The sequence below is a fragment of the Cervus elaphus genome, chromosome 18, assembly GCF_910594005.1.
Source record: "Cervus elaphus chromosome 18, mCerEla1.1, whole genome shotgun sequence".
NCBI classification, from domain to species: Eukaryota; Metazoa; Chordata; class Mammalia; order Artiodactyla; family Cervidae; genus Cervus; species Cervus elaphus.
Window position 1 is genome coordinate 22,877,489 of NC_057832.1, and position 15,798 is coordinate 22,893,286.

The 15,798-nt window shown below is 39.3% G+C and overlaps 1 protein-coding gene across 1 annotated transcript in view; it reads left to right on the forward strand.

The window, feature by feature from the left end:
• The window catches only part of ASB4 (ankyrin repeat and SOCS box containing 4), a 75,800-nt gene that overhangs the window by 44,435 nt on the left and 15,567 nt on the right, over window positions 1-15,798 (forward strand). The window contains exon 3 of the mRNA XM_043873254.1: window positions 11,044-11,534. Coding sequence (XP_043729189.1) covers window positions 11,044-11,534 — 491 coding nt within the window. The remainder of the gene's footprint in view (window positions 1-11,043; window positions 11,535-15,798) is intronic.

A 15,798-nucleotide genomic window follows, 5' to 3' on the forward strand; every position in this document is an offset into this window, starting at 1 on the left:
GTCACTTCCAGGTTTAGGCAATGTAAAGCCCACATAGGGTGTTTCAAGTCCTTTTCTCCCCATGTTGTTGTGGTATTGGAGGAAACCTCAGATAGAGATGGGGAAGCCAGAAGACCAAGGTAGCTTGGATTCCTGATATTCTGTAACTACAGTGGACAATGTGAGTGTGATAAACAAACTTTTATCATATTCAGCCACTGAAATTTGAGTGTTATTAAGGTGAAATTGAAAGAAAGTGAAAGTCTCTCAGTCGTGTCTGACTCTTTGCGATCCCATGGACTGTAGCTGGCCAGGCTCCTCTGTCCATAGAATTCTCCAGGCCAGAATACTGGAGTAGGTAGTCATTCCCTTCTCCAAGGGATCTTCCTGACCTAGGGATCAAACCCAGGTCTTCCACACTGCAGGCGGAAGACCTAGGTTCTTTACCAGCTGAGCTTCCAGGAAAGCTCTCTAGATACCAGGAGTGTTGTTACAACACTATAATTTAGTCTATCCTGATTAAATCCTAGCCTAAGGAAAATTTAGAATACTCAAGAAAGAGTTGAGTAACTTCACTAAGGGAAGGATAGAAATGCGACTGGGCAACAAGAACCAGTATTTCAAACTGACTTCAACAGGGAAGCCACAGCAGGCAGGACCAATAAGATATTTGATAATGGTTATATTAACACAATTTGCTCCAGAAGATATAGGAGTTGTGAGTGCCAACATGTTGGATCAGTCATCTGCAAAGATACTGCAGAGTGATGTCAGGACAGATAAAGACTGAACCTGATACCTATGTCCGGTGAAAATGGGAGAGTGGCTGGGGGCTTGTGAAATGGTAGGTGAGAGTAAAAGGCATAACCTCGAGGCATAAACCTTAACAGATGAGGGATTGTACACAAGGCTGAGAGAGTGATGGTTCAGAAGCACCATAGTTGATCTAGAAGAAGGCAGTTCTCAACTCCAGACCTGGGAGAATGTAAGTGTATAGAAATGGGGCCCTAGGGGAAATGCTGTTTCATTTAAGATTTCATTTAAGATAAGACCATGAAAGATACAGGAAAATGAATTTGCCATAGACTGTAGATTGAAAGGGCAAAGTTGAAACTAGAACAAAGCAGGCTGCTGAAAATGTGCTTTGGGTGACAGTTAATAACAAACTTGACACTGCACCAAATTGCATCCTTGACAAAGAAGCAGACTTGAGAAACAATTGCAGAACTTGCAGAAAGTGAAAAGCCCTGAATATGAAAAAAATCTCATCTTTGAATAATAGGTGTTTCTAAAGAATGCTAACTATTAATCATAAGCAAGACAATATATGTAAAAATCCTAGTGAGTGCTTGAAAAATAGCAGACATTATTAATATTTTCATAAAAGAACGCTGAACAAATATGCTGTCTTTTTTTCTGCATAAAAGCCTATGCAAAACCCTAGCATGGTTTTAAACTGAGGCAGGTGAATTTCAAGCTAATGAGGAAGAAGGTGTCTCAGACAAAACTATTAGCTACTTAGGATTCTAAATTTCTACCTGCAGTTAATAAACTGAAGAAAATTCCTTCTCAAATCCTTACTACTATAACCCATAAGAATGTTTTCTCCACATTTCCATCTGTTCTCATGTATACTGCAGGCCTCTATAACCAATGAGACTAATCACTGTTCACTTGGTTTTACCACACTTTTTCTAAGAAAAGTGTAATATTTAAAGGTGATATTAAGAAGAATGCCATGAGTAACTTACCACTTTTTCACTCATGCATTTAGGATTGGAGTTTAAAAAACTGTGAAGGGATTTTTTTTTTTATCATTGACTATAACTTGTTAGTGGGTAATGAACATTTTGAGCAAAAAAAAAAAAATTTATAGCTTTCAATACATATAAAAATGTTTCCTTTGTGAATATGACCAAAACTTAAAAACAGGGTAGTAGAAAAAATTTCTTGTATAAAAACCAGTTATTTATGTGAAGATGAAATAGGTAAATTTGGTTCCTAGTAAAAATACATGAAAATAAAACCTGAGCCTAGATATATCTTTAATAAAACATCAGCTTTCAACAATGAAAATCGTACAAGTACACAAACAGTGAATAAATAAAAAGTAAATTGCTTATTTCATTGAGCATAACACCTTCCACGTTGTCACAAATGGAAATTTCATTCTTTTTTATGGCAGAGTAGCATTGCTGTGTGTGTGTATGTGTATGTGTGTGTGTATGAGAAAGAGATGCTTAGTGAGATAAGTCAGACAGAAAAACACAAATACTGTACTTTTCACTTACACATGGAATCTAAAAAACAAATATAACAAAGTAAAAATAGACTCACAGAGAACAAGCTAGTGGTTGAAAAGGGAGAGGAGAGGAGAAGGGACAAAATAAGTGAAAGGGATTGAGAGGTATTAATACAAACCAGCAGTTACAAAATAAATGCCACAGAGATGTAATGTATAGCACAAGGAATATTGTCAATATTTTGCAGTCACTTTGTATGGTGTATAATCTATGTATAATCTATGGAGTCAGCGTGTTGTCCACTTGAAACTAAATAATGCTGTAAGCCAATAAGTAAATGTAGGAAAGAAGGAAGGAAGCCAGTAGCCCGTCCTCAGAGTTACATTACATGTAACCTGCATCATTACAACCTGTTTTATTTTCTTTATTGTGTTTGTCACTGTCTGAAATTGTCTTATCATTTACTTACTCCTGTGCTTCTTTTTTCTTTCTCAACTAGTATGGAAATTACCTGGTAGTAGGGGGTCTTGATCCTTTTTCATACTAGTCTTTCTCTGTTCCTGACACAGAACAGGCTGCATGAATGAATGGATGAATCTTGAGATGAACACTTGATCCTTGTTAGCAAAGAAAGCATCTCAAAGAATATGGATGAAATGTTCACTGTTGGGACCAAAGGTGTAGTAGCTTAAGGGGAAGTCAGAACCCCAGAGAATTCTGAAAGCATGGTAGGATTTCTCACTTTTGCTCTTCTGACCTAAAGGAAAAATGAAAGAGGCTGGACTGAAGATAAGGAAAAGAGAAAATTTAAATGTAGAAATGAGACAAACCACTTCCCAGTGACATTTACACCAGAGTATTTTATCAAATAATAAGGTGCAGCCCTAAGTCGAGGGATAATTCAGAATTTGAGAGTGTTCCCTTGACAGAGGGCGGTTGGCTCTCCAATGTAGGATGCTTAAGGAAGTTACGCACAGAGAGCAGAAACAAAACAGAACTAGCAGTGTTCACCTTGTCTCTACCTCTTGCAGCTGGCTGAAAGTCTGAACAAAGTGAAGACAGTCAACACTGTACAAATTCAGGTTTCTAGGGGAGAAAACAAGATAAACTGGTGGAGGGAAAGTCGGAGAAGAGTAAGATTCAAGAAGATTGCACCCTATTCTTTCAACTGTAATAAAAGGTTTGCATCTAATAGAAGGCTTGGATAAAACTGCCTCCATCAAGAGTTAATAAGCTAAGAGAGTATTCTGTAGAGACAATGACTGAATGTAAATGACTGTCCATTCCCCTCCAATACCAACTCCTGCGCTTTTGTTTTATAAGTTTACTGTTTAGCTTTTTGCTTGAGTTTTATTTACCTGAAATTTAACACGCACATATACAAACATATACACACACAGACACAAGATCTAATTTGTGCTTCCACAGCATTGCTAGTCTTTGGTCCCAACACTTTTATTAGATATTCCATTATTTCTCCACTGACTGCACTGCCCCATCTGTCATTCCAGATGCTTTCTATAAGTAGGTTTGTTTCTAGGCTGTATGTTCTTTCTCATCCTCTATTTTAAAAATTGAAGTTTAGTTGATTTTCAATATTGTATAAATTTCAGGTGTACAACATAGTGATCCACAATTTAAAGGTTACACTCTAGAGTTGTTAAAAATATTGTCCATAACCCCTATGCTGTACAATATATCTTTGTAGCTTATTTATTTTATACATCATAGCTTGCACCTCTTAATTTCCTACCCTCTACTCCCTTGCCTCTACCCTCTTCTCTCTTCCCACTGGTAACCACTAGTTTGTTCTCTGTATCTGTGGGTCTGTTTTTGTCTTATTTTATGTACTGATTTATTTATTAGATTCCACACATAAGTGATAACATATATATACACACTAACACACATACACACTCACTACATGTCCATTATTCATTCTTTTGTTGTTGGACACTTAGGTTGCTCCCACAAATTGGTTATTGTAAACAGTGCTGCTATGAACAGTGGAATGCATGTATCTCTTCAAATTAGTGTTTTCATTTTTCTTTGGATATATACCCAGGAGTGGAATTACTGGATCATACGGTAGTTCTCCTTTTGCTTTTTTGAGGAACCTCCATACTGTTTTCCATAGTGTCTGCACCAATTACATTCCCATAAGTGGTGTTAATTATAGTTTGCTTGAATACCTGGTTGGATAAGAACACCCCTTTCATCATCTCTTCTTTCCTTCTTCTTTTTTTTTTTTTTCCAAAATTGATTTGTTCATTACTTTTTAAAAAATTATGTAAAAAATGTTTGAATTACATTGAAATTATAGGTTAATTCAGGGAGAATTGCCATCTTTTACACTATTGAATCTTTCTATTAGTGAACATAGCAGTACTTTACATTTAAGTCCTTTGCCTTCAGTAAAGTTTTTATCATATTCTCCACAGTGATCTTGTTTATATCCTAAAAAATAAACAAGAAAAACATAAGCAACTCAATGAAAAATGGGCAGAGGCTGTGAACAGGCAATTCATATAAGCGAAAATCTTGCTGCCTGTAGACATATGAGAAAACACTACTGCTAATAAGGGGAATGCAAATTAAACCAAAATACCATTTCATGCTGTCTAATTGTCAAACATTAAACAGTGTGAGGGTATCAAGTGTTGGAAATGATGTTGCACTTTCAAACTCTACTGATGGACGTATAAATTGATATAACACTGATGAGTGTAATATGGTTGAAAATGTTCATATGCTACTACCACTAATTCAGTTTCTCTCTGTAAAGAAACTGCTGCATGATTTAAAAGATATTTGTTATTATAAAAAGCTAAAACAACTTAACTGTCTTTCATAGAGAAATGTCTAAACTGTAGTTTAATTATGCAATATAAATCTGTTCAGCAGTTGAAATGAAAAAAAAAAAATCAGCTCTCTGCTCAAAAACATAACATGGCTGACAAAAGCGGTTGCAAAAGTGAGTACCACTTATATGGTTTTTAGGAAAGCAAAATAAAAGTGTATATGTTGTTTATGGATACCTATGTGAGTAATGGGCTTTCCAGGTGGTTTGGTGGTGTAATGGGCTTTCCAGGCGGTTCAGTGGTAAAGAATTCGCCTGCCGATGCAGGAGACAAGGGTTCGATCCCTGATCCAGGAAGATTCCCTAGAGAAGAAAATGGCAACCCACTCCAGTATTCTTGTCTGGGAAATCCCGTGGATAGAGGAGCCTGGCGGGCTGCAGTCCATGAGGTTGCAGAGTCAGACATGAGGAGCGCGTGCACGCATGCTCACACACACACACACACACACACACACGAATAATAAAAGAACAAAAATTTACAAGGGAATGATAAAAGCCAACTTTAGAACGGTAGTTACTTCCGAGGTAAAAGAAAGGGAGGGAAGAAAGGAGAAAAGGGCTTTTTTTTTCCCTCTGTAAAATTTTTTCTTAGAAAAAAGAAAACCGAAGCAAATATGGCAAAGATTAGTATCTGTCAAATATGGATAGAGGTATATAGATGTCTATTATATTTTCTGAGATTTTCTGTATTTTTAAGTTCTTTCATAATTTTTTAAAAAAAATCTTAGATTTATCACTGATGTAAAAATAGGTATTTGGATGTAGTAACACAGTAGATTTCTAACCTAACTCCATTTTACATATATAAACATAAAAAGCTTTTGAATTGTAAATAAACATGGAAATTTCCAGGAATAGAGCTATGCTGCAAATCAAGGCAAAACTAAACCAAAATTGATTTTCTCATTTGGAACACCATTCATCATGGCAATGACATGTGTGGTATTTGAGTTATGGTACAAACCCCTGTGTCAATTGAACGATATAGTTGCTGGGAGTCTACATATGGATTCAAACAAATAAACATTTCATGAGGTCATCTAGGATAGCCAATAACTTATTAAAATTTATACTACATCATTGTAATTTATATTATTTTTAACAATCATAACTATATGGTTATGATTATCAGAAACTACTTTTATTTTGCCTTTACATGTTAGCTAGGTACTAGATTTATTTTTAAAAGATCATGAAAGTGGATGATGTATATTATTTATGAATTTCATTGTGGAATAGAAGAGGCATGTCTCAAAGGGTTGTGAAGCACTGGTCTGGCCTCATCTTCCATCTCCCCACTTAAACACAAAAGTGTGTAAAAAAAAAAACCAAAAACTTGGCAAGAAATTAAGTCCATCAGGTCAAGGAGGGAGGCAAGTGCTGGCTTAGGGATGGAGCGAAGATGTGGCTTCGTTGAGTCGGGGAAGATGGAGCAGTGACAGTTTTTGCAGTAACCGAGGCCTGCCCCCCACTCCCACGTAGTTTGGGAGGCAGTAGAATTTGGCGGGGAATGTGGCTTCTTTGAAAGAAAGGGTGCTTCTGAGGGCCACCTCAGAGCCTGTAGAAAGTAGCAGGGCCCAGCAGAGGGAGCCAGACGATGATGGATCACGGATGATCGGCCAAGTCAACAAATGGGTCCTTGGGGGTAGTTTAAATTTTATTTGGAAAAAAGGAAATGGGAGGTCTCGTAACTAGGGTTCATGTGATTGATTCTGTCTGTTGAAGTGTCATGAAAGGAGACTGTCATACAGTATGGGAGAATGGGAAAAAATGTCATTTTGACTGACACCATTCCTCCTGTGGGCCTGTGTCCCTGTTTTCCTGGCTTCGGGGGTATCAGAGCACCGTTCCTGGGGCCAGTGTCCTCTCTGCACCACTCTTACCCACTGTCCCCTCTTCATTCTATTCTCAGTGCACACAGATCTGTTCTTCTTTGCTTAGCGATGAAGTCTAAAAAGTCCTGGTTCTTTATAAAGCAATGCAAATTAAAAATTTTCTCTGTCTCATTTGCTACCATTTCAGACTAGTTCTGAAGTCTATCTTGCATAAATTAGAAAGTTCATGAAGGTCTTTCTCTCATTAGAAGTTACTTTACCCCAGAAATAACTTACTGTTCTTCCCTGAAATGAAAATTGCTACAAATTTTGTGGGGCTATAGTTTACAGAAATATAAAGAAAACTTTTCAAGAAACAGACTGTGTTCCTACATGAAAAGACTCTATATTGTAAGAATATAAATTCTTCCTAAGTTGGTAAGCACACCACAATAATTTCCATGTGAATTAAATGTTAAATGTTTTAAAATATATACAAATTAAATTGTAATTAGTCTGGTTAATGTTGAAACCTCTGAGAGGAGTAGGGCATTCTAATACTGAAAGCAAAAACAAATGCACAAAAAAAATACAACGGGATTTTTTGATACCATTTTTTACTTCCAAAATTGCAAAAAAGTTTTTGATTACGTAACTACATACTGGGTAAGTAAAATAGCACTCATACATCAATGAGAGATAGTTCAGTTCAATTCAGTTCAGTTCACTCAGTCGTGTGACCCCATGGACTGCAGCACGCCAGGCTTCCCTATCTATCACTAACTCCCAGAGCCTACTCAAGCTCATGTCGATCAAGTCGCCCTTTAAATAGCTCAGATGTTTCAGCTTAATGATTCCATTTGGGGGACTTTATACTAAGGAAATAATCTTAAAATTTACACATAAATCTATCAATTGTAGCATTAGTCATAAGATCAAAACTTTGGAAAAAGTCTTTACACCTAACAGTAGGGTAAACTGACTCTGTGGAATATTATATGTCATTATTTTACAATGATATTTTAAATGATAACAATATGGAAATGCTTATAATAGTAAATAAAAAGCAATGTTTGTTTAAAAATATTGAAATATGTCTAAACTAATTGTTAATTAGGGGAAAATAACATTAAACACAATGAGGTATCACTATGCACTCTCATACTGGCTAAAATTAAATAGATGGAAAACCCCAAATGTTGATGAAAACCCTCACACGTGGCTTATGGGAGTGCAGACTGGTACAATACCTATTTAAAAACATCTAATGACATCAGGGGGATGCCCCGGAGAAGGGCATGGCAACCCACTCTAATATTCTTGCCTGGAGAATCCCATGGACAGAGAAGCCTAGCGGGTTACAGTTCATGGGGTTGCAAAGAGTCAGCCGTGACTGAGCAACCGAGCACACACAGACACAGTACACATTATATATTGTGTTGTGTTGTGGGCTTCCCAGGTGGTGCCGTGGAAAAGAATCTGCCTGCCAGTGCTGGAGACGTAAGGACGTGGGTTTGATCCCTGGGTTAGGAAGACCCCCTGGAGAAGGAAATGGCAACCCATTCCAGTATTCTTGCCTGGAAAGTCCCATGGATAGAGGAGCCTGGTGGGCTGCAATCCATGAGCCACAGAGTCAGACAGGACTGACAGAGCAACTGAACATACACGCAAACACACAGTGCATGTTATATACTGCGGGTGGAAACGTGTCCCCTGTTTGGCCCCCTAAAAAGAAGATATGTGGAAGTCCTGACCCCTGGTAGGTCATGTGACCTTGTTTGGATTCGGGGTTGTTGCAGATGTAATTCACTAAGATGCGTGGAGCAGCATGGGCCCTTGTTGCAGTATGATTGGTGTCTCTAAGAAGATTGGTGTCTCTTATGAAGACAGAGAGAACCAGGTGACTATGGCAGCAGCCGCTGGAGGATGTACCCCTGTACATGTGGACATGTACATGTACCCCTGGAGGATACATCTACACACCAAGGCACCCCGAGCATTGCTGGCCATCACCAGAAGCGCAGAGGGAGGCAGGAGACCGAGGCCCCTTTACTTCTCTCAGAAATAGCCTCCTTTATCAACACTTAAATTTCACTTCTGATCTCTAGACTCGTGCACAAATTTCTGTTATTTGTAGACACCTAGTTTGTGGCATTTGATGTGGCAACTCTAGAAAACCCATACACATTTTCACATTAAAGATGTATATATATTTTTTACATTCCCAAGAATTTATGTTTATGGTCTCTAATTTCTTGAATAAATCACAACATTTAAAATAGAAGTAGTCAAATCATTCTACTTTATATGTAGTTCCTGGAAAAGTTCACTCAAAGACACAATTCAAATATAAAAATAAGGCTCTCCTATTCAGGAGAACAAACCATGCAGTATATCTAGTTGTAGCAAGAGGTCAAGGATCCATTGTAAGTGTCCAAATACATTAAAGAATAAAGGATGTGGTTTGTTCCAAGTTGGCCTGTAAATTTCACCCAGACCCTCCGATTCCCTTTCTTACTGGAAATTCTACAGTGTCTGAAGTGACCCTGCACTGGCTTCTGGGAAGACATTCATTTCATTTCACTCCAGAGCATAGAAGGGCTAACCTGAAGGGAGATCTGACCCAGAGCTGCTCCAGGACGGAATACTGATGAACACAGATGGCAGATCTTCGTGAGGGACAATCTTTGCTTATAATTCTGCTGTCTGAAGTTAGGAGCAGAGACAGTCTCAGAGTTTACAGAACAATATGCTCTCAGAAACCTCACTAGGGGGTGGATTTTGTATTAGACAGCAAGCAAGCTGTTAGGAGTATCCCCTTTCTTAAATGTGTTCCATATGATCAGAGGATGAAAAATGGCATAAAGGAGCAACACATGGAGAACAGATTTTTAAAATTAACAAAATGCAAACTTTCAAGTTTTCAAATATCCAAAGACAGCAAAGCAAACAACAAATTTTAAAGAAAAATAATGAGGTAGAATGGCACAGTGGTGAGAGATTATGAAGCCAGGCTGTCTGCTTTCAAACTTCTGTTCTATTGCTTCTTAGCCTGGTGTAGTTATTAGCCTAAGTACAAATTTCTTCATCTGTAAAATTGGGATAAAAATGCACCTCCTGCAAAGAGTTGCTAGGAAGATTCCATGAGGAATATGAAAAGCATTTAGCTCAGAATGTTAATAAAGAACTTAATAAACATTAGTTGCTACCTTAATAATGATAAAAGTCTTCCCAGATTTACCCTTGAAATAACTATAAACATTTCCAGTAAAACTGATTATAGAGTAGACCCTTTGGGGCCATTTAGCTTACCCCAGTTAAACTAGGATGAGAAGGAAAATTTCAGTTTCTCAGACTGATCATTCTAGTACTTAACTTTCCTATCAGAAAAAATAAAATTTACTCCTTTATAATTTCTAAGGAGATTTCCAAGCACTCATAATTTGTATTTCTAAATAGCCATTGTCGATGATAAATTGCACATATTACATACAGTCTTTAATTGTTTTTTTTTTTTCGATGAGACTTTTATTTTCCTAGCTTCTATTATTTTCCTTTCAAAATGTGACCTTTAGTCTAGTTTGGTCATCAGAGTATTTATTTTTGCTCCAGTTGTGTTCCAAAGGAGCCTCATAGAATTCAGCGGCTTGATATTGTCAGTGTTCAGTCAGAAGACTGAATTTCTATACCACTAAATTTCCCTTGTACCAAGTTTTTAGGTTTAGCTGCTTGGGAAGAAAAAAAAAGACATGATATTTAAGAAATCTCATCAAGAAACTGATGACTTTTAAAGCCACACTTTATTTTTTTTTAATACTTGCTATTTTATTGATAAAGGCTATTTGGCTATCAGAATCACTTTGTATTTCCCAATCCACCTAGGAGTAGGAACTAGAACTCAACTAACAACGCTGCCGCGGCCAGCCCCAGTCCTTCCTTCTCAGGCCCACTCTCCTATCACTCCATATATTTACTGCTTGCCCAGAAGGGGACACTGTCCTCTCAAAGCTGGGGCTCCCATGGGGTCCAGAAATGGAACGTGGAAAAATGGGTAGTCGGAAGCAGCGAGAAAAGGCCTGTTTAATGAGCCTTGTGAGTAATGGTAAAATATGTTTAAATAATTGTCTGCTGCAACCTCCCTTTCTAGGGGCGAACGTGAACATGAAGACCAACAACCAGGATGAGGAGACGCCCTTGCACACGGCTGCCCACTTCGGCCTCCCCGAGCTGGTGGCTTTCTACGTGGAGCACGGGGCCATCGTGGACAGCGTGAATGCCCACATGGAGACCCCTCTGGCCATCGCAACCTACTGGGCCCTCCGCTTCAAAGAGCAGGAGTACAGCCGGGATCACCACCTCATCTGCCGCATGCTGCTGGACTACAAGGCGGAGGTCAACGCCCGGGATGACGACTTCAAGTCTCCGCTCCACAAGGCAGCCTGGAACTGCGACCACGTCCTCATGCACATGATGCTGGAAGCCGGCGCGGAAGCCAATCTCATGGACATCAACGGCTGCGCCGCCATCCAGTACGTGCTGAAGGTCACCTCTGTGCGGCCCTCCGCCCAGCCCGAGATCTGCTACCAGCTGCTGTTGAACCACGGGGCTGCTCGGATATACCCTCCGCAGTTCCACAAGGTGAGGCTGCCACGTGAGAACTGGGCGGGTGGGCAGCAGGCTAATGGGGGCCCAGAGGGTGGCTCAGTCTGAAATCTCCAAGTCACTCAGGCCTGTTGGAGGCCTGGATGACTGCCTCTGACCTTCAATCTGACCTTCCATTTGTGTATATACCCCTAGCTATCTCATCCTAGTCCAAGTTTGTTTGAAGTCTGGGCTGAGAGCAGAGAAAGAGCAAGAATAGCAGGTAATTCTCCATGGCTTGTGTGAACACCGTGTACTGGTAGTGGCTTCCTGGGGGACTGAATGGGAAAGATCAGAAGGATACTGCAAGTCTGCAGAAGCGGTGAATGGTGTCACATGTGCACACGCGTCTCTTCAGCAGAATGTCTGCTCTACAGATGACAGAGCCTGCTTTGGAATTGGTTTGAATACATGAAAGGGAGGCGCAGTTTTCTAGCTTAATGAAAACTAACATTGATTAAGAACTAATAATTAATATTTATTATAGATAAATATAAATATTTATTATAGATAATGAATTATATTTGTTAAGCACACTTATAAATCATCTTACATTTCTTAATTCATTTAATTCTGTAATAATCTGATAAGATAGATTACATTATTATACCTATTCTATAAAGGAGGAAACTCAGGCAGAGTAGTTAAGCAGTTTATCTGATCTTACACAGTAGCACTGTAGGTATTCAACCTTAGTTCACTTGATGCTAGTGTTTAATTTTATAATATGCTGCACAACCTTAATTTAAAATGGTATTTATTGATAATCTCTAATGGGCTAGCAGGGACCAAATATTAACAATATTGGCAAGACTAATACATGGTCACTACTCTGTTAGCTTAGGGTCTAGCTGGAGAGACAAACACATAAAGAGGTAACTTTAATATTTCATGGTAAATGATAAAGTAGAGGAATGAAGGGTTCTACAGCACATGGGAGAGAGTTTAGCATTAAGTTGATGATGGTAATTAATTTGGAAACCAAAATGCCTTTCACCTAAAATAAATCAAATGATAGCGTACCGAGGATCTCACCCATCTAAAAGAATTAACAGGCAGCAGGGGAGTTTTATGTGCTCCCTAATGCAGGGTCACAGAAAGCTAGCTGACAGAAGTTTTAGTAAATTCACAGCCAGCTTCTACCTCCTGCCCTGGTAAAATGTCTGAAGTCCTGCAGTGCGAAGGTTAGTTGGAAGAAAAGTTCCACTGAAGAATTTAGGGGAGGTGCACGCAGCACATTCCATATAGACAACCCACAGAACGTCCCAGCATAGATGTGATGAGTTTGATGATTCCTGAGATCTCAGTTAAGAAATTTTCCTTTGGTTGTCGGTGTTTCAATGGAGGACTGTTTTTCTTTAAAATTGTGTGTAATTCTCGTAATGTCCTGGAACTTTATCAAACTTTTATAGAGAATTCCAAGAGGTTGTGGCTCAGGTGGTAAACAATCTGCCTACAATGCGGGAGACCTGGGTTCAATCCCTGAGTTGGGAAGATCCCCTGGAGAACGGAAAGGCTACCCACTCCAGTATTCTGGCCTGGAGAATTCCATGGACTGTACAGTCCATGGGGTTGCAAAGAGTTGAACACAGCTGAGCGACTTTGACTTTCACTTTCCAAAAGATTATGTTGATTAGAAATAAGATAATAAATAATGTTACAATAATATCCTTTGTTGAGTTTTAGATAGGCTTTATACAGATTATTTAGTTTTATTTTTATAATAACCTCTGAGGTAGGCATTATTATCCTCACTTAAAAGGTGATGGAATTCAGATACTTTTCTAAAGTCACACAGAGTAAGTGGTCAAGCTCATTTATTTTTTTACTGAACTGTGTATTTTCTTTTAAAAAATTATTTTTTATTGGAGTATAGTTGGTTTATAATGTGTTCATTTCTGCTGTATAGCAGAGTGAATCAGATACATTCATTTATTTAACAAGATTCACTGAGTACCTATTATGTGCCAGGAACTGTTCTAGGAGATGGAGACAGAGCCATGAATCAAACAAGGGCCTTCAGGGAAGTTACTTTCTAGTGGGAGGTAGGGAAAAAACAAAGCAACAAATGAAATAAATACACTCTGATATGTTAGGTGCTATGGAGATAAGTAAAGCAAGGTAAATAAAATAAGAGACTGTGGGGTTTCTCTGGTTTACGTACGTGCTATTTTACAAAGGCTGATTAGAGAAAATGTGAATGTGAAGAAGCAAGTCATGTGGATACCTGGGGATGGGCAGGGGTGGGAGGGGAGCATTCTAGGCATAAAAAAGCAGGTGCAAAGATTCTGAGGTACGAGAGGACTGAACATGTTTGAGGAAGCCAGAGTGCCTGAAGTGGGGTGAGGAAGGAGAAGGAGAAGTCAGAGAGGCATATGAGAGGGTGGTTTGCAGACCATTTATGTGGCCTTGTAGGCTGTGCTGATGGGCTTCCCAGGTGGTGCTAGCAGTAAAGAACCCACCTGCCAATGCGTGAGACTTAAGAGACCTGGGCTCCATCCCTGGGTCAGGAAGATCCCCTGGAGGAGGGCATGGCAACCCACTCCAGTGTTCTTGCCTGAAGAATCCAGTGGACAGAGGAGCCTGGCAGGCTACAGTGCAGAGGGTCATAAAGAGTTGGACATGACTGAAGTGACTTAGCATGCACGTACTGGTTGAATATAGGTGGCATTTCAAATAAGATGAGGGCTAAGAAGTTGCCACTGGACTAGACATCTAGTCTAGTTTTACTGGGGACCTCAACAAGAGTTATTTTGGTGAGACAGTGGTGAGAAAAGGTTAGTCAAAGTGGATTCAAAGGAAAAAGGGATAAATGGAAGTGAAACCAGTGAAGAATTTGAGGCATTTTCTTAAAATGGAAGAGCAGCTGGAAGGGAATGATGGCTGATATGTTTGTTGACTGATGGGAGTGTTCTAGGAAAGGGAGAAAGACTTCTTTCGGGCAATTACCTGAGCACCATCTTGATTTGGAGACAGAGGATGAGGTCTAGGGCCCAAATGGAGGTGTTATTCTTGGTAGCACAGACCATCCAACATCGTAGAAGGAAAAGCAGTGCCTCTGTACCCAGATGTGGGGATGTTGGTAGATACATTAATAAGAGTTTGTACAAGTTCTATTGAAATTGCTTCTGTTCTCAATGAAGAATAAGAGGTGGATGGAGACGAGGTTTGAAGGCTTAAGGCAAAGGTGAAGGTGTGAGATGTTGGTCATGGGGAGCAAATGGACTTGGGAAATATAGTAAGGTTGCTGGTTGGCTCAAGCCCATTAAAGGTTAATAGTCATGTGTTTGATTCAGAATGAAGTCTGTCTGACTCCTGAGCCTAAGCCCTTAGATTTAGCAGTTTCCACTGTATTTTCTGATATTACCCAGGAAGTGTAATTAAACCTGAAGGATCACAACACAAGAAGAGACCTAAAGAGGTCATTGTATTTAATTCTCAAGACCTTAGGGAGAAGTAGTGCTCTTTTTGTGTTTGCAAATCTCCATGAAGGCAGATTCTACAGCATTCCCTTCCTTGGGTACCTCGTGGGTTTTGGACCCCTGCCCCTACTCCAGCATCCCTTCCACTTTTTTTTTTTTTTGGTAAATCATCTAAAGGAATCCTCTACTTCTTATTCCTGACCTGGAATAACTCAGATGTATACTAGTAAATTTTTACGTCTTTGTGAAATCAACTCTGAATATTCACTGGAAGGACTGATGCTGAAGCTGAAGCTCTAATATTTTGGCCACCTGATATAAGAGCTGACTCATTGGAAAAGTGCCTGATGCTGTGAAAGATTGGGGGCAGGAGAAGAAGCGGGCAACAGAAGATGAGATAGTTAGATGGCATCATCAACTCAATGGACATGAACTTGGGCACACTCTGAGAACACTCTGAGAGATAGTGAAGGACAGGGAAGCCTGGTGTGCTACAGTCCATGGGGTTGCAAAGAGTCAGACACGACTTAGCGACTGAACAATCAGTTTGTACCTCAGGCTTCTCTTTTCCCACATCAAAGTTTGTATTTCTCCCAAGTTTTTAGCTATTACTTATTTTTGCCTCTGGATCTTGGTCAAGGTATGTCTGAAAATATCAAGAATTAGAACAATGCTTAACCCTTATATTTTCTTTATAACAATTGAGGGAAGACTGCGGCCTAAATGGCCAGGAAAAATATTCATAAAATCAACTGTTGAAGGCACCTGGTTGGCCTCAGTTGTTAATTCTCACCTTCCTTGCAATTTTCTCATTGACCAGTGGGCTTTGCAATGAAAAA